At 38.1% G+C, this 27,274-nt stretch overlaps 1 protein-coding gene across 1 annotated transcript in view; it reads right to left on the bottom strand.

Moving 5' to 3' along the window:
- CPO (carboxypeptidase O) overlaps positions 1-27,274 on the bottom strand; it is a 117,822-nt gene that overhangs the window by 70,851 nt on the left and 19,697 nt on the right. Inside the window, exons 5-6 of the mRNA XM_033944104.1 lie at positions 26,433-26,534; positions 15,165-15,269 (exon numbers count right to left, since the gene is read on the bottom strand). Coding sequence (XP_033799995.1) covers positions 15,165-15,269; positions 26,433-26,534 — 207 coding nt within the window. The remainder of the gene's footprint in view (positions 1-15,164; positions 15,270-26,432; positions 26,535-27,274) is intronic.

Raw genomic sequence — 27,274 nt, 5'->3', positions numbered from 1 at the left:
GAGATACAATCTAATGTGGATGGCAGAGAAACCTCCTAACGGGTAAGAATCAAGAGCATATCATCTGCAAAAGCCAAAGTTTTAATGTCTTTCCCTGCTACCTGCAGGCCGCTCACTTCATCAAATAATCTGAGAGTACAAAGCAGAGGTTCTTTTTTAAATAATCTTTATTCATTTTAAAATAATTTCAATAAGTGAAGAACAATAAATAAAACATTTATACTATAGACATCTCTTAAAATATTACAAGATTCATACAGATCAATAACCCCCTACCCAAACTATTGATGCGGTATACAAACTTAAGGTTTAGTTTAGTTTAGTTTATTATTCAAGTATCTGTAAATTTATCATAATTCCGTAATTCACTACATATTTTAAACATAAAATTACACATTTATCCACTTAGACATATTTTAAACTTATAAACCACCCTGCCCCCATCCATAATAATAGTTGATTATAACCCTTATATTCCTCCCCCTCCTCTCCAAAGCAGAGGTTCTAAGGAAAGAAGAAATAGGAGAGGAGAAAGAGGACAGCCCTGCCTCACAAGATAGAAAAGGAATCCAAGCGAGTTCCATTAACCAACAAAGACGCCCATGGATTCAAGTAGAGAGAACAAATCGCAGCAAGATAGAAGCCCCTAAGGCCCACATACTCAAGGATAATGAACAGAAAAGACCAGTAGACACTATCAAATGCCTTGGAAGCATATAAACTAACAAACAAAGCTGGAATGTTATGTTGTTGTCAGTGAGCCAAGGCACAAAGGACCTTCCGTATATTACAGACTGACTGTCGACCACGGACAAAGCATTCCTAATCACCATGGATCAAGGCAGGGAGGTGAGGGGCTAAGTGATCCACTAATATATGCGATAGTAATTTAAGATCGACATTGATCAAAGAAATGGGACAGTAGGAGCCTGGGTCGTCCTCCACCTCCCCGGCTTCAACAGCAGGGTTATAAGCACTTCATTAGCAAAATGAGGAAAAGAGCCAATAGAGATTGCTTCAGTATAGTAAAATTGCAAGGGGCCACAAAGATGAGGAGAAAGAATCCAGTAGAGCTCACTAGAAAACCCATCAGGGCCCAGAGCTTTCCCAGATCTTAAAGCTTTAATGGCAGTTTGCAATTCCTTGGCCTGAAAAGGATGATTCAAAATCTCCACAACCTCCTCAGAGAGGCGAGGTAAACCCAACGCAATATAGTCTCGAATCAGATCTGGGGAATCATCTTCAGGAGAAGCATAAAGTTTAGCAAAAAAATCATGAAGGACCTCCAAGACTTCAGAAGTGCGAGAAACTCGGCCACCCACCGGAGTCCGAAGCATCAGGATGGGTCTATTGCCCATCTTAGCATCAACCAAGCGTGCAAAAAGACGCCCTGGCTTATTGCTGAAACAGTGAAAACGATGTTTATGAAAGGCTGCCCACTTCTGAGAACGAGAATGTAAAAGAGAGTTAAGGGCTTCCTGAGAAGATAAATAGAGCTCCCTATTCTCTGCCGTAGGATTAGAGAGAAATGTTTGCTTGGCTGCACGTAAAGCTTTCTCTAGTGTGATAATTCCCTTATGATTAAGTTTATTGCGTGCACACGTAAAAGAAATATGCTCCTGTAACACAGTTTTTGCTGTTTCCCAAAATAAAATGGGGTTGTCCTGGTGTTAACCATAATGTTCCAGATACTCATCCCACTGGGTCTGGAGAAATTTCTTAAATTCAGAATCCTGTGCAAGGTAAAACGCCAGAAAGGGGACATCTATCCAAATGGGCGTATGATCGGAAATATTCATGGGGCCTATCTCCGCCGACAGTACAGATGAAAACAACTCCGGTGACAAAAACAAATAATCAATCCTTGACCAGGTGTGACAGGCATGGGAGAGGTGAGTATAGTCCTTAACTTCAGGATGGAGAAACATAGAAACATGATGGCAGATAAAGGCCAAATGGCCCATCTAATCTGCCCATCTGCAGTAACCATTATCTCTTTCTCTCTACGAGAGATCCCTTGTGCTTATCCCAGGCCCTTTTGAATTCAGACACAGTCTCTGTCTCAACCACCTCTTTTGGGAGACTGTTTCATGCATCTACCACCCTTTCTGTAAAAAAAAAGTATTTCCTTAGATTACTCTGGAGCCCATCACCCCTTAACTTCATCCTATGCCCTCTCATTGCAGAGTTTCCTTTCAAATTAAAGAGACTCAACTCATGGGCATTTATATTATGTAGGTATTTAAATGTCTCTATCATATCTCCCCTCTCCCGCCTTTCCTCCAAAGTATACAGATTGAGATCTTTAAGTCTGTCCCCATACGCCTTATGATGAAGATCACATACCATTTTAGTAGCCTTCCTCTGGACCGACTCCATCCTTTTTGTATCTTTATGAAGGTGCGGTCTCCAGAATTGTATACAATAGTCTAAATGAGGTCTCACCAAAGTCTTATAAAGGGGCATCAATACCTCCTTTTTCCTATTAGCCATACCTCTCCCTATGCAACCTAGCATCCTTCTAGCTTTCGCCATCACATTTTCAACCTGTTTGGCCACCTTAAGATCATCACATACAATCACACCCAAGTCCCGCTCTTCTGTCGTGCATGTAAGCTCTTCACTCCCTAATCTGTACCATTACCTTGGGTTTTTGCAGCCCAAATGCATGACCTTGCATTTCTTAGCATCAAATTTTAGCTGCCAAATTTCAGACCATTCTTCAAGCTTCACCAGGTCTTTCTTCATGTTGTTCACACCATCTGGCATGTCTACTCTATTGCAAATTTTGGTATCATCTGCAAAGAGGCAAATCTTACCTGACAACCCTTCAGCAATATCGTTTATAAAAATGTTAAAAAGAAAAGGCCCAAGAACAGAACCTGGAGGCTGACCAGGGTAATTGCATACAAGCGTACTCATGGCTACTCTAGGTTTGTAAGAATGAATAATGAAAATGATGCAAATGTTTTCCAAAAGAAAATTATTTTTTATTCATTATCAAAAGTGATTAATCATAAGGTTGGTTGCATCATGAGAATTATTACAGAAGCCAAAAGCTGGCCTTGCTAGTAACAAATTCCAACGTTGTACCAGTTACACATTTATATATATCCTAAATGACGACATTCCTTCGCTACAATCTAACTGGTCCAAAGTATTTGCTTCAATATAAGGCTGACTTCTATTCCTTCATATGGGTGTGTCACAAAAGCATTCCTAAAAATTACATTCTTATACCTAAAAAGTTACATTCTCATATTAAGCTTACATATTTTATAAAAAGAAATACAGAAACAGATAGAAACACAGAAACATAGAAAAAGACGGCAGAAAAGGGCTATAGCCCACCAAGTCTGCCCATTCCAAATACCCGCCCCCTGGTTTCACTCCCTTAGGGATCCCATGTGAATATCCCATTTTCTCTTAAAATCTGACACGCTGTTGGCCTCAATCACCTGCAGTGGGAGTTTGTTCCAATGATCCACTACTCTTTCAGTGAAGAAGTATTTTCTGGAGTCCCTATGGAACTTCCCTCCCCTGATTTTCAGCGGATGCCCCCTGGTGGTCGAGGGTCCCATGAGATAGAAGATATCTTCTTCCGACTCGATACGGCCCGTGATGTACTTAAACGTTTCAATCATGTCTCCCCTCTCTCTTCGTTCCTCAAGTGAGTACAGCCTCAGTTTATTCAGTCTTTCTTCATACGTGAGATCCTTGAGCCCCAAGACCATCCTAGTGGCCATTCGTTGAACTGACTCGATTCTCAGCACATCCTTCCGGTAGTGTGGTCTCCAGAATTGAACACAATATTCCAAGTGAGGCCTCACCATGGACCTGTATAGCGGCATCATGACTTCAGGTCTCCTGCTGACAAAACCTCTACGGATACAACCCATCACTTGCCTTGCCCTGGAGGAAGCCTTCTCCACTTGATTTGCAGCCTTCATGTCATCACTAATGATCACCCCTAGATCACGTTCCGTCGTGGTCCTGGCCAAGGTCTCACCATTTAGTATGTAAGTTCTGTGTGGGTTTCTCTTACCCAGGTGCATTACCTTACACTTTTTAGCATTGAAGCCTAGTTGCCATGTTGCTGACCACCATTCCAGCAGCAGTATATTATCAGGCAAAATGCTTTTACCTACTATGTTGCAAAGTTTGGCGTCATCGGCAAACAGTGATACCCTTCCTCTAAGTCCTTGGGTCATATCTCTTATGAATAAGTTGAATAGAATCGGGCCCAAGACCGAGCCTTGCGGCACTCCACTGATCACGCCTGACGTTTTGGATGGGGTACCGTTTACCACCACCCTCTGAAGTCTACCACTCAGCCAATCCTCAACCCATGTAGTTAGAGTGTCCCCTAATCCTATCGATTTCACTTTGTTCAATAACCTTCGGTGTGGGACGCTATCAAAAGCTTTACTGAAGTCTAAATATACCACATCCAGTGACTCTCCGGCATCTAGTTGTCTAGTAACCCAGTCAAAAAAACTAATCAGGTTAGATTGGCAGGATCTGCCCTGGGTGAATCCGTGCTGGTGGGGATAACGTAGGTTTTCCTCGTCTAGGATTGTGTCAAAATTTTGTTTGATTAGTGTTTCCATGAGCTTGCACACTATAGACGTGAGACTCACTGGTCTGTAGTTTGCCGTCTCTGTCCTGCAGCCCTTTTTGTGGAGTGGGATAACGTTGGCGGTTTTCCAGTCCAAGGGGACTCTTCCTGTGTGTAGGGAAAGATTGAAAAGAACAGATAATGGTTCTGCCAGGACTTCACTCAATTCCCTGAGCACTCTGGGATGTAGGTTGTCCGGTCCCATGGCTTTATTTACTTTGAGTCTTGATAGTTCGTAGAAGACGCTACTGGGCATAAACTCGAAGTCTTGAAACGGGTCCTTCTGGCTTTCTCCCGTCTGAAGCTGTGGACCAGCTCCCAGCGCTTCACAGGTGAAGACTGAGCAGAATTTTTTGTTTAGTAATTCTGCCTTGGCAGAATCTGATTCTACAAGGCTACCGTCCGATTTCTTCAGGCGTTCTATCCCATCTTTGTTTCTTTTCCTGTGACTAATATAGCTGAAGAAGGATTTATCCCCTTTCTTAATGTTCCATGCTAGATCTTCTTCCATTTGGAGTTTGGCCTCTCTGACTGCTATTTTGACAGCTTTAGATCTGTCTAGATAGTCTTTTTTCGCCTCTCGTTTTCCTAGATGCTTGTAGGTGATAAATGCTTCTTTTTTCTTTTTAACGAGGTCCGAAATTTCTGCACTGAACCATCGGGGGCCTTTTGTTCCTCCTGTGTTTACTTATTGTTCTTATGTAGCGGTTTGTTGCTTCGTGTAGGGTGGACTTCAGAGTCGACCACATATCCTCCACATTGTTAGGTTGTGCTTGTTTATGTAACTCCTGATGGACAAAATCTCCCATACGGTCGAAGTCTGTGCCTCTAAAGTTGAGAACCCTCGTTGCTGTGTTTGACCTTGAGAAACCTTTCTTGAGGTTAAGCCATACCATATTATGGTCGCTGGAGGCCAGTGTATCTCCAACTGAGACATCCGAGACGCTATCTCCGTTGGTGAGTATCAGGTCTAGTATCGTCTGGTCCCTGGTGGGCTCCAATACCATTTGCTTGAGTCGTGCACCCTTTATGGAGTTCAAAATTCTTTTGCTGCCACACGTAGTCGCGGAGAGTGTGTTCCAATCTGCATCGGGCATGTTGAAGTCCCCTAACAGCACTGTGTCTCCCCAAAGAGTGATGTTCTCTATGTCCTCGATTAGTTCTAAGTCTTTGTCTTCCTGTTGTCTTGGAGGTCTGTATATCACACCAAGGTATAGGCATTTTTCATTTCCTCTGGCCAGATTCACCCAGAGGGATTCCCCAGTGTATCTAACATCTGTAATTCTGGTAGTTTTGATGTTATCCTTAGTGTATAGTGCTACCCCTCCCCCTAACTTGCCCTCTCTGTCGTGATATTGTAATGTAATGTACTCACCAAGCTAATGTCCACATACTGCTTTTAAAATCTCTTCCTAGTACTATCTCTGTACTGAGAAATTCATGTTCCTTTGTCTAACTAAAACTAGAGAGAGAAAGAGAAGGAGGGAAGGAGAGATTAACCCCCCTCCCATCAGAGTTTCACAGAGTAGAAAAAAGCTGCTTAAGGTCAGAGGTTAAATCCCAGATGTAGCCTTCTCAGAATTTCTTCAGATTTCAAATATATGAAATCAAAGTAAAATGTATTCTAATCTACACTTGTTATCTATAGCTACGTAAGTAAATTCCTATTGTGTAGTTTTACTGACTTACTAAAACTTAATTCTGGATCTATACATACAATGATACACATGTGGATTCGATTCCTCTTTCTTACTGCAAAATCAGAGCCCCTTGGAATGCAGGCAACCAGGTCAAAGATCAACTCCTGTCTGCCTATAACTTCCCTGAGGATCAGCCTAGTCCAGGCTGGGCACTCTTCAGAATAAAGAAGCCTTATAAAACTTAAGCTTTGCCATCTGGGCTAAATTTGCTATGGTGCTTATCAATCACGTTAATGTCCCAGTCTGCCTTCCTGCACCTTCAAGTACATGTGTCAAATCAATATGTTAAGATTCCCATTTTTTGCTTTGCCTCTCTGATTATGATATTCTGGCTTATCCAATATGTTCTAGTTTCATATATTTATGTATAGCCACTAATACCACATTCTCACCTGCTCTTGGATTAGGCCCTATCTATCACCAGGTTTTTCTAAATAGTGAATCCTGGTGCAATGTGAGAAAGTGTAATGGCTGTATTTTTATTCTATGTTTGCTCATTTCACCAAAATATAACTGTCCAGGTAAACCAAGCTGGCCCTTCTCAGGTCTACTTAAGGCACAGGACAAGCTCAAGGCACACCACTGATAACATCCCTTTCCTCAGAGTATGCCAAGGATCCACCAAGAAAGAGAATCACAGAAATCAACTAACAAATGCCCCTTAGCCCCCAGAGATGTAGAGGGAATAACAGATTTATCGCATGTACGGTCCATGGTTGTGTTTTGTTAAAAGACACTGTATGGTCTTATACCAACCTATCTTGTGGACCACTTTAATTTTGCAGATAGAAAACCAACTTTCCATAAACTTAATCTTTTCTCATTTCCAACAGTAAAGGGTAATGTAATGTAATGTAATGTAATGTAATGTAAATGTAATGTAATGTAATGTAATGTAATTTATTTGTAATGTAATTTATTTCTTATATACCGCTACATCCGTTAGGTTCTAAGCGGTTTACAGAAAATATACATTAAGATTAGAAATAAGAAAGGTACTTGAAAAATTCCCTTACTGTCCCAAAGGCTCACAATCTAACTAAAGTACCTGGAGGGTAATAGAGAAGTGAAAAGTAGAGTTAGAGGAAAAATAAAAATAAAATAAACATTTTAACAAGACAGCATAGATCTAAATACTTTGGAAGGTAGAAGAGAGGAGAGAAAGGAATAGAAGCAGAAGGGGGAGCCGTTGAACAGTAGAATTCTGGAGAAATTTAAATGATAGAAATAGAACAAAACAAAGACAAAAGGCAAAACAATAGATAAGATTAAAGATAAATCATAAGCTGGAAAGAAAAATAAAATAAAACTTTGTCTTCAATCCACGGTTTCAGCGTCAGTGATGAAGTGGAGCAAGTAAGTTTAGGAGGAGCGATTGACGTTTCCAGAAAGAGCTTCTTCAGGGAAGAGACTTGGCAGACAGTCCCAGGATGCCTATGTCTCCTCCCCTGCGATGTTCTCCCATCCATGCATTCCCTCCCAGACACACTGCCCGTGCCCCAGCCGCTCCAAGGAGGCTGCCCCAGATGAGGCCCACGGTGAATGCAGGATTCTCTCCTCTGCGGGAAAGCCGCCCGGAGCCGACAGTCGATCTTCTTAGCGGATTGCATGGGGGGAAGAGTTCACACTCTTGGTAGGATCGGGTCTGTGTGCTCTCGGTGGTTGTGGCTGGTCTCGTTGCTGCTTAGGTGTAAAAGCAGTTGATCTCCACTGCTGCTGATATTTAAAAGCAGGCAGACTGATCTCTCCAATGGACTGCAGGGGGAGGAGTTCACACTCCTGGCAGGATCGGGTCTGTGGGCTCTTGGTGGTTGCGGTAGGTCTCGCTGCTGCTTGTATGTAAAAGCAGTTGTTTTTCTACTGCTGCTGATATTTAAAGCAGGTAGATTGATCTCTTAAACGGGATATAGGGGGAGGAGCTCACATGCCTGGTTGGATCGGGGCAAGGGCTCCTATTATAGGCTGCTTAGGTGTAAAAGCAGTTGATCTCCTACTTCTGATAATATTTAAAAGCAAGCATATTGATTGTATGGGTTGTATTGATAAGCGCTTTTTTAAATAGAACTTTAGCTTATCATGCTGGTTCTTGGGGCAAGAGTTTTAGTAATTTGATATCAAGTTCTAGCTTGTATCAACTTTTTAGAAGGATGTTGAAAACCTATCTATTTGATAAATTTCATAAATAACTTTATAATTCCCTGTGCAATGTATAGTGCTTGCATTTGTTAACTGCATAGAACTGAGAAGTATTGCGGTATATAAATGGCTTGTTATGTTATATCAACTAGCAGCATAAATAACTTTCCTTGTTATCACTATTAATATTATACCCCCCCCCTTTTTTTTTTTTTTTTTTTACTAAGCCACGGTAGGGGTTTCTATCACAGCCCAGAATGCTAAATGCTCTGATGCTCATAAAATTCCTATGAGCTTCAAAACTGCATAGAAGCATTTAGCACCCCAGGTCACAGTAGAAATCTCTACCGCAGCTTAGTACAAGAGGGCCATGATGATTACTGTATTTCCCCATGTATGGCCACAGGAAATGCCGATTTAGGTTTTAAAACTCTTAGATATGCCGTCCATGTTACTAGCCGTGGCTTATCTAAGTGATTTAAAACCTAAAATGGCCTATGCAATGGGGCGGCTGGGGCGGCCTGTACATTCCTCCCCTCCCCCCACGGTAAATACCTTCACTGGCTGCCTCCTGCTTCATCGCGGCCAGTGGTGCATGGCAGAAGCATTCTTTTCAGCATCCAGCCGGCGCCGCGCTGCTTCCTCAATGCCTGCATCAGTTCTCGTGAGAACTGGCGCAAGTATTGAGGAAGCAGCACGGGGCTGGCTGGATGCTGAAAAGATCACTTCTGCCCTTCACCGCTGGCCGCAACGAGGCAGGAGGCAGCCGGTAGTCATCCAGGAGGGAGCTGCAGGTACGGGGGACTCCGCAGCTGATCTTCCAATGGGGCGGCTTATCTACAATGTCTTTAGATAGGCCACCCCATATAAGGAAGCCACACCCACTGCAGGGGATTGTAAAACCCATGTATAGGCCGCTGCCTATACATGGGAAAATACGGTAAATGTTTATATATTAATGTGGAGGGGCATAATCAAAAGGAACGTCTAAGTCCATTTCATCTAAGTCGCAAGTCGTCCAAAGTAAAAAAACAGCTTAAGACACATTTTCGAAAAATACGTCCACATTTTTTTTTCGTTTAGAAAATTGTCTAAGTATATGTCCTGTCGATCTGATTGTCCAAGTCCCTAAATCATCCATCTTTATACCACATTTTCATCCAACTTTTTGTCAAAGTCAAAAATGCCTAGAATAAGTCCTGTTGGACGTGGGAGGGGTCTGCAAAGCGATGGACTGAACACCCAGACATGGCACCTAATTAGTGGGGTACCTTACAGGGCACTGCTGTGAACTTCACAAAAAGGGTGCCATGTCTTCTCCTCACTATAGCTCTTTTATAGGTCATGGTGAGCCCCCCCCAAACCACCTCCAGAATCCCCTAGCCCCACTTATCTACCACCCCAATAGCCCTTATGGCTGCAGGAGTCACTTATATGCCAGTAAAAAAAGGGGTTTGGGGGTGTATAGGGGAGTGCACATGTTTCAATATCAATGCAGTGATTATAGGGGTTTATGGTCATGGGTCCTCCTCTGTGCAGCACGATTAGGCTTTCCTATGCCTATGGAGGCAAAATTTTCAAGTTGTGATTAATATTTTTAGGGGGGGTCGTTGATCACTGGGGTAGTGTGTGGGGGTCTGTATTATGTGTTTGCAGTGCTTATCTGGTCACTTTAGGTGGGTTTTTGTGACTTAGACCATGTTTTAAATGGTCTAAGTCATAATGTCCAAGTTCCATCGATCCTGTGCTGTATAACTTTTGGTTATACATGCAGTACAACTAAGTCTAAGACTGCCCACGTCCCACCCAAATCCCGCCCTCGACACTCCTCCTGAAACGCCCCGTTTAAATATGGTCATTTAGCGGCACTATGAAGACTTAGGTCATTTAGAAATACATCCAAAACCCATTTTTATTATCGGCACTTGGAAGTATTTTGACAATGTTCATCCAAGTGCCGATTTAGGCCGGTTTTTGGATGTTTTCTCTTTCGATTATGAGCCCCATAAAGTATAAATAATTTGGAGGTCAAAATCTCTTGTTGAGCTTATTTTAACTCTAGACATTTGTTAATTTTTTTTAACAATAACTTTCAGAGCTTTAACATTTTATGATTTTAACTTTAACAATGTTGCATTGTCTTTTAAGGTAACAATGGAATGCCTAAGCTATCTGGGGGAGCTATGCTCAAACTCCTGACTGCTTGAAACACTATCCAGTGGTCATAGGAGTCAACTTTTCAAAATTATTGGGGGTGTTAAACTAAATTTTTCCTTCCTAGTCACAGTCAAGGAGTTTACTCAATACTGGGGGTGCTCAAGCACCCACAGGACTGGCTCTTACGCCAGTGGTCAAGCTATTATTTTGCAAGTTAAATGCAGCATTGTCATCTTCTGCGTCTGTCAAAAGATTATTCTTGTAGGGTTCTTTAATTTCACTGACAAGACAGAACCACTTAAATAATAATAATAATTTTATTTTTATATTCCACCAAAGCCATAGTAGTTCGAGTTGGTTTATAACAAGAATAGCTGGACAGTCAGCAAAAAAAGTAACAATGAAGTCTTTGGTTGCCAGGGGTCATGTAACTAGTGACACAAATTTTGAAGAATTATTGCCTCTTCAATAAATTCATGAGAAGTAACACTGGGGTCCTTATACTAAAGCGCACTAGCCGTTTTAGCACGTGCTAATATTTAGCGCATGCTAAAATGGCTAGTGCACCTTAGTAAAAGGACCCAATTGTTATCAAGGAATGTCATAGACTAGGATTTTGGCTTCTAAAATGTTGAATAAGAAAAACATAACCATTATAAAGCAATAAAATTTGTTGAAAATTTGGATTTTTCTGTATAGTGTTGATTGTCAAGACAGTATTTTGTATTTAGTATTTTAAATACTTTTTCTCATTTAGGCTGCAGTAGTCAGGGCTGCCATCAGGGCAGTACTACCAGTCCTGCATTCAGGGGCCCGGAGCTGACAGGGGGCCCAGGCTCCCCCAGGGTCCTAGGCCACAGTTCTTCAACCGCCGGTCCGCGGACCAGTGCCGGTCCACAGGAAATTTTTGCCGGTCCGCACAGGGCCGGCAAGATTGACTCCCTTCAATTTCCTGCCGGTCCGCGCAGGGCCAGCAAGATCAACAGCTGAAGTCTGCGCTGGGCCGTAGAGATCTTGGGGAGCCTCCAACAGTGGCTTTCTCCCCTCTCTGCAGCTCTCCTTTACTTCCCAGCGCAGCGATTCACGAAGGCAGCCTTGGGGCTTTTGCTGAGTCGCGGCTGTCTCTGATGACGCAACTTCCTCTTTCCTCAGAGGCGGCGCGACCCAACAAAGGACCCGAGACTGCCTTCCTGAATCGCTGCCCTGGGAAGTAAGGAGAGCTGCTGGGAGGGGAGAAAGCCACTATTGGAGTCTGGGAAGCTGCTAGGCAAGGAGAAACAGGGACAGCTGCTACTGGAGAGGGAGAAGGAAAGATGCTGCTGGGAGGGGAGGAGGGAAAGGAATCTGGGAAGCTGCTGGGCAAGGGAAAAAAGGGACAGCTGCTACTGGACCTGGAGGGAAGGAGAAGGAGAGATGCTGCTGGGAGGGGAGGAGGGAAAGGAGTCTGGGAAGCTGCTGGGCAAGGGAAAAAAAGGGACAGCTGCTACTGGACCTGGAGGGAAGCTTGTGGGCAAGGGAAAAAAAAGGGGCAGCTGCTACTGGAGAGGGAGAAGAAGAGATGCTGCTGGGAGGGGAGGAAGGAAAGAGAGTTACTGCTGGACAGGAGGAGGAGGAAAGGGAGAATGAAAAAAGGAAGGAAACAGCTGGCAGAGAGATTAGAGGAGGGGAAGGGGAGACACAGGCATGAGAAAGTAAAGAGATTGATGATAGGAAGGGGTCAGCAGAAAAATAAGCAGAGAGGGACAACGATGATAGATCTGGTGTAGGAGAGATAAAAATGAAGAGAGCAATGAAGCTGGAATGAATCATGTAAAAAGGAGAGAGGGGGCACAAGCTGGATGGAAAGGGGAGAGGGGCATAGAAAGAAGACAGATACCATATGGAAGGGGGAGGGGGCAGATGCTGGATTGAAGAGGCAGAGAGGGCAGACGCTGGAAGGAAGAGAGTGAAAAGAAGACTGAAAGCAGAAACCAGAGACGCAAAAGGTAGAAAAAAATAATTTTATTTCTATTTTGTGATTAGAATATATCAGATTTGAAATATATATCCTGCTAGAGCTGGTGTTAAACATAACTGGGGACTGCAAAACCCAGGCAGCGCTTCTTTAGCTTCCAGCTGGCTTACGGCGCTCTCTGACCAGGGGGCAGTTGCCCTAGTTGCACTCCCCTAAAACTATTCCTGTCATGTGTGACTGCAGTATTCTGTTAGCATGATATTTCTGTGTAGCATTCTGTAATAATTTGGCTTGTTCAGTTTTCTTGATAGTAGAGGGGATATATGTGAAAGGGAGGGGAGACAGGGGTTTTGTTGATCCTTGCTCTGAATTATTTGTATTTATAAAATGACAATTGTACAGAATATTGTTTCTTTTTATACTTTAATAAAATACATTCAATATAAAATCATAACTGAGGCTTGTGTGGATGGGATCAGATGATTTGTGGGGACCGAGCTCGCAGAGATGGGGCGGAAACGGGGTTTTTAAATTTTAGTCCTTGTAATTTGCCGTCCACAAAATAATTCTTTTTTTTTCTGCCGGTCTAAGGGTGTTGAAGAACACTGTCCTAGGCCACCATAGCACAAATTCCTGTATTATGCTTCTGCTCTGCACAACAATAAACAATAAACACTGCTGTCATACATTTTTTTGTCCCCTGCCAATTTCCTGATAGCACCCCCCCCCCCCCCGGACAAAAGTGGATCTGTCTACCTGGCCCATGGCCGCAGCCAGCAATATACTAGGTGCGTGCCTCTCGTCTCCTGACTCCTTCACCAAGGCCCGCCCTGTCTCCACTACGATTGGCTTGGGCTTAGGGTGCCTAGCCAATCAGGAGACACATCACTTGCCTACCACTGAATCTGCGAGAGCGGGTCGGCCGGATGATGTCACCACGTCTCTAGGAGGACAGGACGAGAGGAGCAGCATGAGGAGCTGCAGAACTAATAAGGCAGTGATCAATTTAAACATGCACCTTTCTTCCTCCATCCCATGCACCTTTCTTCCTCCATCCCATAACACACACAGCCTGGTGGTGATGATTATCAGATTGATTCATGAATATATAATGATGTTATGAGTGTGCACCTCTTCCTTCCCATCCTCCTTAGCATGTCACATATAGCATGTTACATTACACAAAGTCTGTGTAATGTAACATGCTGTATGTGACATGCTGAGGAGGATGGGAAGGAAGAGGTGCACACTCATAACATCATTATATATTCATCCATAGCTGCATGTTAATGATGTGCTCATATGCACTTATTTATCATCATAACATATACATCATCATTAACATGCAGCTGTGGAAGTGTAAGGACAGGCTGAAGAGGATGGATGGGAAGGAAGGAAGGTGCACATATCAACATATTGTACATTTTTAACATGCATGATGCAGCTATAGGCAAGCTGAGGAGGATGGGATCATATAGATGTGTATGTTCAGATATGCGCTCAGATGTGTAGTTTTTTCTGATATATTTATTAAGCTTACAGTATTTATAAAAACACATTTAATACTTGTTACAAAAAATATTGTGCAATTGTGATCTACTTCTGGCCTACAAAGGTCAAAAGAAATCCTTAACTGAGATTTTACATTCAAAAGTGAATTATAGCACTATTATTTATTAGTTATTTATTATGCAGATGTTTGTTAGTTTGTTATTAGTTCAGTATTAGACATATGTTAGTTTAGAATAGATAGGTATAGATTAGTTTAGTTTAGGTTAGGTTAGGGCCCTGCTGAAAGAGTTTACCTTGACGTGGTTACAGGCTTACAAATCTTTTGGTCAAAGAGTGCGGCGACAGAGAAAAGTATGTGTGTATTCAGCCCATGGAAGAAGGGGTTGGGGGGAGAAGGGGTGCGGGGGGGCCCAATAGGATTGCTCAGTAAGGGGCCCAGAAATTTCTGATGGCGGCCCTGGCGGTAGTGATTACCAATGCAGCAAATGCAACACAGCCCATTCAGTTCTTATGGGCTGTGTCGCATTTGCTGCGCAGGGACTCGTTATGGCTGCTTTATATAAGGTGCCTTTAGTATTTAATACCAAATCAGTAAAACCCTGACCTACATTGCTGACACCTATGTTTTCCGGTAGGCGCCATTAGCTGCGATTCTTTAAATAGCACCCAAGTGTGATTGGCACGCGGCTGACACTGTTTTTGTAGGTAGCTGCTGATTTACCGTAGGTGCCGTTTACAAAATTTGGCCCTATATGGCCAATGTTTCAGCTTTATCACTAATTGAAATCAGAGAAATCTGGAGTTTGGGCTTGCACTCTATCAACAAAATGCATCATGTTTTAGTGCCAGAAGTACTCAAAAAGCACGTCATGCTACAGTTATCTCAAAAGTGGCAGAATGATCTTTTATGCTTTTAAGCTAGAACCTCAAAATGATCATCTCATAATTAATTTTATAGTTGTAGGACTGCAAGAAGTAGGATTACAAATCCCCAGAGGGATCTCAATTTAGTTACTAAAGTCCTGGCAGACAATAGCAAGCATTAAGCATGATACATCGATATGGCAAAGGAAGAAAAGAAACTGACCTCTTTCACGAACCATTGGCAATAAGCTGGTGTAATCCATTCTCTGGCATGAATACCACAGTCCATCCAAATGATCTTTTTTGGCCTATCTGATGGTTCACCTATCTGAGAAACATATTCAAAGCAGGACTTGTATGAATTGCCATTAAACAGTATGAAGAATAATAATAATAATAATAAATTTATTTTTATATACCGCCATATCCGAGAGTTCTTAGCAGTTCACAACAATTGGATAAGATACAAACAGTACAAGTTATTTGAAAAGACAGCAATTGAAGGCATCTAATGGAAGAAATACATAAATTATAAAATGCATGCAGTATAAAAGAATGCAGAGAATTTTGCAAAGCAAGATAAAAATATAAAAAAGTATTAAGACCCTGGCCTATTAAATAATTGAGTTTTTATCTGTTTTCTAAAATCCAGATAAGAAGAGGCTTCTAACACACACCGGGCAAGCCAAATATTTAATTTAGGTGCCTGAAAGGCAAAGATTCCTTCACAAAACCTTTTGCTGAATCTATTTCAAAAATGCAAATATTTATTTGTTTGCAGAATCTGGTTTCAAACAGCGAGAACCTCAAGAAGTCTCTATTACTTTGTTTCCAAAAGCCTAAGAGGCAATGGAAGGTTAAGTGATTTCCCCAAAATCACTAGGAGCTCTGTGGGACTTAAACCCATTTCCTTTGGGGTTTTAGCCTGCTGCTCTAAACATTAGGCTACTCCTCTGCTTTATAGCTTGTAGCTTTTGAAACTGGATTAGGAAAAAAATTATGGATGGGTATTTCATCTTGATAGGGTTTAACACAATAGCACAGTACAGATTCTTCAAACTATCAAACTGCTTTGTGACATCCTTGTTTCCTCTTTGCCCTTCAGTCTCCTCTCATGATTCTTTTTGTTATCATTCTTTTCATTTATACAAAGTTTATGTACAAGGAGTGATTTCTATACTTGCAGTGACAGTGAATATGTGATGGGGTATTGTTGCTTGAAAAGCAATTTTATTCTTATTAGCGAAGGCTTTTTTTTATTTTTTTTTTTAAAGTTCTTTATTCATTTTAAATTTCTTACATCAAGTGATAAATATATAATACATATAATTTTCAATATACACTTGAATATCCATCAATATATATTTTAATACAAACATATATAAAGACCCCTTTTGCAATAAATTATAAATCATCTGTTATTATAATATTGTACCCACCCTAACCCCTATTATATGATCTATCATTGTGCTATGATATCTGATCTTTAGAAAAAAGAGCCAATGGTCCCCAGATTTTATTAAATTTTTTAATATAACCATGTTGTAACGCTATTGCTTTTTCCATCTTATATATATGGCAAATAGAATTCCACCAAAAAGTGAAATTTAATTTTGTATGATCTTTCCAGTTTTGAGTAATTTGTTGTATGGCGACCCCTGTTAATATCAATAAAAATTTGTTATTGTTTGCTGATATTGGACTCTGTGTTCTCATTGCTGTTCCAAATAAAATTGTGTCATATGTAAGTCCAACATGATTTTCTAATAATATATTAATTTGGGGCCAAATTGTTTTCCAAAAGGCATTTATACAGGGACAAAAATAGATTAAATGATCTAATGTCCCAATTTCTACCTTACAATGCCAGCATCTATTAGATTTAGAACTATCTATTTTTTGTAACCGAGTAGGGGTCCATAAAACTCTATGTAATAAAAATAACCATGTTTGACTCATAGATGCTGACATTGTAGTATGTATTCTCCAGGACCAAAATTTTTGCCATTGAGTTGCAGAAATTGTCTGTCCTATCTCAATACTCCAAATGTCCCTAAGTCCTGTTCTTTTTTTTTTATTTAAAAATCCATATAATAATTTATACCATTTTGCGGCTTGGTGTCCCAAAAAATCTGCCTGAAAGCAAAGGATTTGCAAACTATATTGAGTATTAAGATTTTTCCATTCAGGGAACCCTTCCTGGATGGCTTGCTGCAATTGCATCCATTTAAAATATTGTGTTATGTTCAATCCAAATTTCTGTTGCAATTGTGAAAAACTAAGCATGGATCCATTTACTATAACATCATTTAAAGACCGTATACCTGCAATTATCCATTGCTTCCATATTATTTTGAATCCACCAATTTTGATCCTGGAGTTTACCCAAATGGATTGATTTAGTTATTGGATCTGTTGTAATATTACTAATAAATCTTAGTGTTTTCCATGTATCTAATAAAATTCTGTGATCTTTATATCTCTTGGGCATTGTTATACTTATAAGATGTTCCGGATATAATGGAAACAGGAGTCGCCATTCTAAATATAACCAGTCTGTTATATTATATGTTAAATTTTGTAAGTATTCTATTTAATTTTTTATAAAATGACCCCTGAAAAAATATCGGAATCATACTCATTTGATAACAAACCACAGGTAAGATCATCATTTTTATTGTTTGAACTCTTCCCCACCATGAAAGATGTAAAGGATTCCATTGCTCGCACATTTCTGTTATTTTTTTTAATAAAATTTTTTCATTTTCTGTTACTGTATCATCAATTGTATTTTTAATAACAATTCCTAAATATTTTATTCCTTCCTCTTTCCATTGGAATGAATATGAATCAAATAATCCTTTGGTACAATGGACATTAATTGGAAGAACTTCAGATTTTTCCCAATTTATTTTGTATCCAGAAAATTTACCAAATTTATCTAATAAATTTAATAAACATGGAATGGTATCTTCCGGTTTCCTCAAATATAAAAGAATATCATCTGCATATGCAGATAATTTATATTCCCAATTTGAAAATGTGATCCCCTTTATTCCCTTAGTTTGATTTATTGCAATTAATAAGGGTTCAAGAACAATATCAAAAAGTAAGGGAGATAAAGGACAACCTTGTCTAACCCCCCGTAACAAGTTAAATCTTTCTGAAATGTTATTATTTATATTTAATCTTGCTCCAGGAGAGCTATACAATGTTTGAATCATTTTAATAAAAAAGGGACCTATTCCAAACCATTTTAAAGCTTGATACATAAATTTCCACTCCACTCTATCAAATGCTTTCTCTGCATCTAACGATATTAAGAAAGCTGGTTCATTCATAGTTTTCGCTAAGTTTAAAGAATGAAGTGCCAGTCTGGTATTATGTGAGGAATGTCTTTTAGCAACGAATCCTGTTTGGTGTACATCTATAATAAAAGGAAGAGCTTTTGCCAATCTTAATGCTAATACTTTAGCAAGCAATTTTTCATCTACATTCAACAATGATATGGGCCTGTAGTTTGAAACCAATGTAGGATCCCTGTTTGGTTTTGGTAAGACAATAATTACAGAATCTGCCATAGTACCTGATATATTTTCATTATGTATCTGATATTGATATAAATTTAATAAATAAGGCAATATAATATTTTGAAATGTTTTATAAAATTCAACAGTATATCCATCTCCACCTGGAGCGGATCCAACTCTAAGAGATTTCAATGCTAGTTCTATTTCTTTTAATGATATATGTTCTTCTAAACTTCCTTTTATATGTTCTGGAATATTTGGTCCAATAATTGAATTTAAAAACTCTAAGCCATCTTGTTCTTTATTTTCACAAGAATCTGAAGTATATAGACTCTTATAAAAATCAAGAAATTGTTTTACAATATCTTTAGTGCTGGTGTGTGTATTACCTTTTGTATCTTTTATTGCAATAATTTTAGTTTTTCTTTTTTTTGCTTTAAGAAAATTTGCTAACATTTTTCCAGCTTTATTTGAGTTTCCATAATATCTAAATTGCTGACAGAACATTTCTTTTCTAACAAATTGTGAAGAGAGTTCATTATATTTAGTTTTAACTTTTAATAGTTTTTGTAATACTACATTTTCCCATTTAATAATTAATTTTTTTTCTAATGATTTAATTTCTTCCTCTAATTCCATAAATTGTTTTTTAAGCTGTTTTTTTCATAAAAGCCGAATATGATATAATGTTTCCTCTCATTGTAGCTTTACAAGCATCCCATATAATTTCAATATTCATATTGTCTGTGCTATTAATTTGAAAAAACTCTTTCATCTTTACTTTTAGGTCTGTTACAAAATTTTCATCAGCAAGTAAGGCATTATCAAATTTCCAAATTGATGTAAAATTTGTTTTTATATCATTTTTTAGATCAATCCACACACCAGCATGATCAGAAATTATAATAGGATCAATAACTGCTTTCATAACTTTTTGTGCTAAATTACTAGAAACAAATATATAATCAATTCTTGAAAATGATTTATGGACCTGAGAACAAAAAGAATATTCCTGATCATTAAAATGAAGAATACGCCATATATCTACCAAATCACAAGATTGTATCAAATTTTCTAGCCCTAATGATTTTATAATTTTACTAGGTTTCTTATCCAAAATAGGATCCATAACAGCATTGAAATCTCCAGCTACTATCAAATTTGAAGTAGCCAATGGTAGTAATATCTGTTGAATTTTTTTTAAAAACTCCATTTGATTTGAATTAGGAGCATATAAATTAAATAAGTCCAGGGTTGTATTTCCCATTATCATTTTGATATGTACCCATCTTCCTAATGGATCAATTTTTATAAGTTTAAAATCAGCAGTACATTTCTTATTAATAAGTATGGCTACTCCTGCCTTTTTCCCTAAGGCAGGAGCAAAAAAACATTTAGATACCCATCCCCCAATTAGTTTATTAGATTCATTCCCTGTAAGATGTGTCTCTTGCATGAAATAAATATCGGCATTTTGCTTGTGAAGGAAACCTAACATTTTTTTTCTTTTTACTGGGTGATTCAGACCATTGACGTTAATGGAAAAAATTTTAATTGTCATTTAATAATTTGAGTAAAATTAAATATCTTCTTAATAATAAAATTTTGATCAGATATCTGCACTTTTCTTTAATTATTCTAGATTTAATTATTAATTTTCCCCTCTTCCTATTCCCATCCCCCACCCCACCCTCCCTTTTAATTAAAAATTGTGTATACTTGGTAGCACGCATCTTAAGTCGATAATAAAGCACTCCATAAGACCTGTTCTTATTGTATTCTATAAATTAAAACATTTGTTATTTAAATGAAATATAATATAATTTAGCCATGTTACACACATATATATATATATATATATATATAATATTCAAAGCATATTATATTGTTAATTTATATAAATTGTTATTTTTGTAATAAATATATATCAATAAATAATCCCTTATTTGTTTTATTTTAAATAATATGGGAATTCAATGATATATAATTAAGTATTTTATGATCAAAAAATCCCCCTCCTATGGAGGAACCCACCGTAAAAGCACATCTCGATTTCACATATATATTTCTTTTACTTTTATGTTAGTTGAATCCAGAAGAGAGAATAATTTCAATACAAACTCATTTCCTTCAAGTATATCTCAGTCCACCTTTATTCTTGATTGTAGTTTTCTATTCCGTTTTGAATTTTCATTTTCTCTTCTTTTCTTCTTTTCCCAATGTATGTAGTTCTTCTCTTTATATGATCAATACGATGCAACAACAAGATCTGTCCATAAGTTCAATGGTTATATAAAAGTCTTTCTTTATAGTTCCGGTGTCTGCTCTGTCCATCACATGTAGTTCCCTCGCTTTGACATCTGGGAATCTGAGTCTTTATTCTCTCCTCTGTATCTAGTGTTATATATGTTCGAGATGCACCCCCACTGCGCATCCCCCCATGGAGGAAGATCTTTACTTTATATTGTATTAAATTAATTAAAATTATAAAGTAGTCTTTCAAATATTTTCTATTTTTCTAAAAATGAAAATCATTTATCTGAAAATTATTAATTAATATTGAATGTTCCTGAACATCTTTCCTTATAAATTCATTCTTTAATATTATATTATATTTTCCTTTAATACATTCATATCTTCCTTTAATAAACTTAGTTCATGTTTAAAACATTCACTTATTCCCTTAATAGAAGTTTTGTTTTTTTTTTGTTTTTTTTTTGGAATTTTGATTTCATTTGAATTCCATTTTTGAATATCGTTAGTGTAGAATATTTGAATTGATTTGAATATATTACATTCTATATAGTTTTTCCAAATCAATTTATAATACCTTTTTATCAAATTAGTTATTTAACTATATTCAGTTATCTATATATAGGAACTAAAATATGATAAACAATTTAAGAAGACATTGGTACTTCCTGGTTTTGAATAAATTTTTCTAATTTCTCTGGATCATTGAAAGATAAAGTTTTGTTTCCAATTGTCACTTTCATAGTAGCAGGGTATACCAATCCAAACTTCGCTCCTAATTCTCTCAGCTTTGGTCTTAAATCCAATAACTTCTTTCTTTTTACAGCTGTATTTTTTGCGAAATCCGGCACTAGATGTATAAAAGCATCCTGATACTTCAAACCTTTATTTTTCTTGGCCAGTTGTAATATTTCTATGGCCTGTTGGTGTCGCAATAGTTTAAAAATAAAAGGTCTTGGTCCTTGCTGGTTTACTGCTCTTTTTAGCGGCACTCTATGTGCTCTTTCTATTTCTATGGGAAATTTCGTTTGCAAAGGAAGTAGCTTGGGAAGTAATTTTTCAATGAAGGTGACAGGATTTCCTATTTCTGCTCCTTCCGGCAAGCCAATCAGACGGATGTTACTTCTTCGTTCACGATTCGAAAAATCTTCCAGGTCTTTAATAAGTATTTCAATTTTTTTCCTGTCTGCTTGGCTATAACAGATTTCCTCTTCAACTGTCAGCATTCTTTCTTCTAAGTTGTTAGATTTCAATTCAAGCACATCCATCTTCTTATTTATATTTGAAACCTCTTCTGTTAAATCGGTAACTTTTTTAGTAATAATAGAAAGCATTTCTTTAATTTCTTTTAACTCTTTCATAACTTCTGTGTCTGTCAGTTTTAAACTGCTCTCCTGCTCCGGTTTTGCCCTTTTGCTACTTCCTGATACAGCGAAGTCGTTTTTATTCTGTTTACCAGTTGCCATCCTTTTTTCTTCTTTATTATTCATAGGACCAGTGAAATTTTAATATATCTTCCGTTTTCATTCAATTTATTTAATCTTTCAAGGTCTTTTTAACGGAGCTCTTCAATTACACGACTTTCTTCATGCGTGTCCAAGCCACGCCCCCATTAGCGAAGGCTTTTGGAATTTAATAGATAAGATTGTACAACGGGCAATGAACGATAGCAATGGCACTGGAATTAAGATATAAAATGGTGTCCATAGATATTGGGGATAAGGAAAGAGAACACCTATTTTATAGGCATTCCTAGAGGCGTATGAGCAGCACTGGGATAGAGATGTGATATACAGTACAGTCAAACCTTGGTTTGCGAGCATAATTCGTTCCAGAAGCGTGCTTGTAATCCAAAGCACTCGTATATCAAAGCAGATTTCCCCATAGGAAATAATGGAAATTCAGACAATTCGTTCTACAACCCAAAAACTTTAATACAAAATACTATACGTACTTGCATTGCAAGACCTCGCTCATTTAGAGCAGTCACTACACTCCTGCAGTGTCGGAGAGAGATGAACCATTAGCTCAGTTGTGATGTGTGTATACCGTATGTACTTGTATTGTAAGACTTTGCTTGTATATCAAGTTAAAATTTAATAAAATGTTTTGCTTGTCTTACAAAACACTTGCAAATCAAGTTACTTACAATCCAAGGTTTTACTGTACTTGCATATTTTATCAAATACAGTATACGAACATAAAGTGCATGTGCAAACTTACCCCTTTGTTGGAGTTGGTGTATATTGTGTGTCAAGAATTGTATACTAATAGGTTGGTTCTGGAAACCTATTTTATAAAAGGCACATAGATGCCTCTGTTGCCTTTATTAAATACATGTACCAACAAACTTTCACTGTTTACAAACTGTTCATGCTAACACCTGACCATCAGAAAATAAATGAGGCTTGAGTAAAATATTCATTTGTATGCAATATAACTGTTTCCTCAGAGATCATATACAAAAATAGACTTACAGTCAATACTCTGGGGTAATTCAAGTTTCACTTTTGGCACTTTTGGCTTTGAAATCTATTCATAGTGAGTGACATCATGGTTTGATTTATTTTCACAATAGGTTTCATTGTATTATTCTTTCCAAACAAACAGAATATTTGGCAAGCCTAAATTAAGCAGATAACTTATCTGAAGAATGGCTATGATCATTTTTTGGGTACACTCTCGCCCTGCTCATATCCTGAGCTATAATTATACAAACAGTATCTGGCTCTTTAGTGATTTAAATGGCTTAATATTGTCTATATATTTTTTTTTTTTTTTACAAAATCTACATATAAACCAGTTATGCATTTGCCAGCAGCTGACAAGGAAATATTTGAGTTTGAATAATGGCTTTTATGCTACCATATGATAAGCATTAGCCTGCTTCTTCTAGGGTAGTATTTCTCTGCTTATGTCTTCCATCCCTAATCTCTGCCATCAGGTCTACTAATATATATTTTTATCCACTATAGAGAAATATATTCTTTAATCTTGGTTAAATTATACAAACTTTGTCAGTCCCAGAATATACTATGTTTCAGAAAATGGCTACTTTGTAGGAAGTAAGACAGGCCCTCTTTCAATCATCACACTGTTATTTTACTTTATGGAGAGACAATACTTAAGACTAAAAGGGATGAAGCAAGAATGCTTATCTTATTAATGAATAGTTCTGTTTGTCTCCACAATTTGCGATTTAGAAAGTCCCACTTCTCTCCAATAGATGTGATATTTCCTTGGTGCTTATTTTAGCTTGTTAGCATTTGACTCTCTGTAGAGTATGATAATAGAGCAATAATCGAAAGTGGTGCTGTCTTCAAGTTTCAAGTTTATTATGGATTTGATTAATCACTTATTCAAAATTCTAAGTGATGTACAAAACAGTAAAATTACAAATTTCTGGGGGAAACAAGCCAAATAAATACGACTAACCTGACAGAATATATAATACAAAAGGAAAAAATGGGGAAAGAAATACAAGTTATTGATAGTAAATAAGACGAGTAAGGGAAAAAACAATAGGAGGGGGAGAGCAGTGGGCTTCAAAAAGTTAGGAAATAAGATTCAATTGAGGCTCCTAATCTAGCTTTCTAGCTGTCAAATGCATCTTTAAAAAGAAAGCATTTTAACTTGCTCTTGAATTTGTCTAAATTGCGTTCTTCCCGTACGTAAATAGGGAGGGAATTCCATATTTGGGGGGCTGGGACAGAAAAGATGAACTGCCTCCATGTATTAATGTTTTTGAGTGAGGGAACTATTAATAAATGTTGGTTATTAGACCTGAGTAATCTTGTAGAAGTATGGGGAATCAATAATCTATGAATGAAGGCAGGAGTTTTATAAAGAAGAGATTTGAGAGTCAGCAGATTTAATTTATATGTTATGTGGTGAGCAGCTGGGAGCCAATGCGCTTTCTTAAGGAGAGGTGTCACATGGTCAAATTTCTTAGCTTTCATTATGAGTTTAATTGAAGCATTTTGAATGATCTGTAAACGTCTGATTTCTTTTTGGGCAATTCCTTTAAATAGAGCATTGCAGTAATCGATTTTTGAAATCACCAGAGAATGAATTAGTGTGTTAAGTGACATAGGGCATAAGAATTTTGAAACTGAACGAATTTGATGTAGTCTAAAGAAGGTAGATTTAACAATACTACTAATAAGTTCATGATAAGTTAGTTTGTAATCAAAAATAACCCCTAGGATCTTAGTGCTACTGATCGACTGCAGGATGGAACCCTTGATAGTAATTGGGAACTTGAGCTTAGGACCATCTTTCCAGGGGAAGAGCATAACATTTGATTTATTAACATTGAGAGCTAATCTATTAGCGTCAAGCCATTGGTGAATCTATTCGAGTTTCTTATTGATTGCTGTTGTTTCAAGAGGGTTATTGGAGTCTCTGACGGGTGTAAAAGCTGAATATTATCTGTGTAAGTGAATACGTTAAAGCCAATGGATTGGCAGAGAGTCATCAGGGGTGCAAGAAAAATATTAAATAAAAGGGGTGAGAGAATGGACCCTTGAGGAATACCGTGTGTCTTACTTCCTTTGAATGTGAAATAAGCACAATAGTGTTACAAAGTAGCCATTTTCTGAGCACTTTATAAAATTTGTCTTCTAGTAGTACATTGAAAAGTTATAATTGTAAAACATGGTATATTCTGGGAATGACAGAGTTACTAATATATATAACTGAAGTTTCCTATGCTGAAGGTAATGACAACTAATAGCTGAATGGAAGAAGCCGAGAGATCCATGAATTGGAAAAACAAAAAATCACCCTGGTCATTTTTAGATTTATATGTACATTCTACTATGTAGACACTCCTGTCTTCTCTTCTTCTCTCTTTAAATTTTTTTTTTTATTATTTTTTTTTTTTCTTTCTCTTCTTTTTTCTCTCTCTTTCAATTTTTACTTTGTCCTATTTCACTTTCTATTGTCATACATCACCACAAACAAATCCAATACTCTGAGCTTTTCTTAATAATATGGGCCTTTATAAATAACTATATATTAATGCAAAATGTTATACTACTTTTATGTATTTGAATTGCTCCTTGTATTTTTTAAAATACTGAATAAAAATTTATTGAATTAAAAAAAAAAAAGGAAGAAGCCGAGAGAATGCTTCCATTTATTAAATATTTCCTTGTTGTCAGCATCAACTATAGGGTAAAATAACTTGAACCCTAAAATAATTTGTATGTACAGAAAAGCTACATCATTCTAGAGGCTAGAAGTATTAGCATGTGATAATATTGTTAACACACATCAGGCTCCTTTTACAAAGCCATGGTAGCAGCTGCTGTTGAGGCAATTACTCCGACATCCAAATGGATTTAATGGACATTGGAGCATTTGCTGTGTGGCAGCCACTACTGATGCTTTGTTTAAAAAAAAGGGGGGGGGGGGATTATTAGTAAATAGATCCCCACTACTTAAAATTTATATCTGTGGTAAATAAAGAACATTAGTGCACTTTTATCTTGAAAATAGGAACCTTTTCCTAGAGTGAATGATTTTCCCTCTTTATCATCACTGATACTAGTTTGTGCAAGCCAAGACAAAGTCCCAGCATCCAAATCTAATTAAGTCCTAAATCATGGGGGAAAAGACAGATGTGTTGATAAACCAGTACACAGAGATCTAGAAAGGTTTTATGTCAAAATGTTGTTCAATCATGATTAATGCATTGTACTTACCTTCAGGTAGAATATTTTCCGTAATTCATAGGTGCTTCCTAAATAATGCTTTGTCACCAGATTGTTATACTCTTTCTGTATTAGCGTCATCCATTCATAAATCTGATAATGTATGTTAAACGCAACTGAGGTTAATCATTTTTAATTGAAGTCCACGGTAGATTTGTTAGAGAAAAAAGTTTAAGAAATTCTTTATAAAAGATAAATATTAATTTCTGATAGTGTTGCTTGGCATTCCCTTGATCCGCCCATGTCTGTCCTATATCCATGCCCCCCTTGGGGCTCCTTTTACTAAGGTGTGCTAGGGATTTAACGCGTGGAATAGCGCATGCGCTAGACCTTAATGCCAGCATTGAGCTGGTGTTCGTTATAGAAGCGTAGCACACGGTAATTTCCTGCGTGTGCTAAAAACATTAGCGCACCTTAGTAAAAGGAGCCCTTGGTGTTGCGCACCATAGAAATTAGACACTATATAGCAGGGGTGCCCAACGCGTCGATCACGATCGACCGGTAGCTCAGGAAGGCAACGTGAGTCGATCGCAGAACCCATCCTGGGCTCTGTGATAGACTCGTGTTGCCGTCCCGATCTATCGGGCCTATCAGCCTTCCTCTCCCCGACACGTCAAAGACGCCGACGCGGGCATTAGGCTGTTTTTGTCATTTCGGGTGGGGGGTGGCAGCGGCAGCAGCCTGAAAAAGAAATCATCCTGGCCGGGGTCGGTGTCATGCTCCGGAGCTTCTACAGCCTTCCTATCTCCCTCTCCCTTCTACCTGCTTCCGGCCACACCCCCTGCTCCGCGGCTCTCTTCGGCAATTCAGCAGCAGCGATCGACACAAGCTTC

This window comes from Geotrypetes seraphini, chromosome 5 (genome assembly GCF_902459505.1).
Source record: "Geotrypetes seraphini chromosome 5, aGeoSer1.1, whole genome shotgun sequence".
Classification (NCBI taxonomy): domain Eukaryota; kingdom Metazoa; phylum Chordata; class Amphibia; order Gymnophiona; family Dermophiidae; genus Geotrypetes; species Geotrypetes seraphini.
Note: the sequence above shows the minus strand (reverse complement) of the source record. Positions and strands in the feature narration are given on the sequence as shown.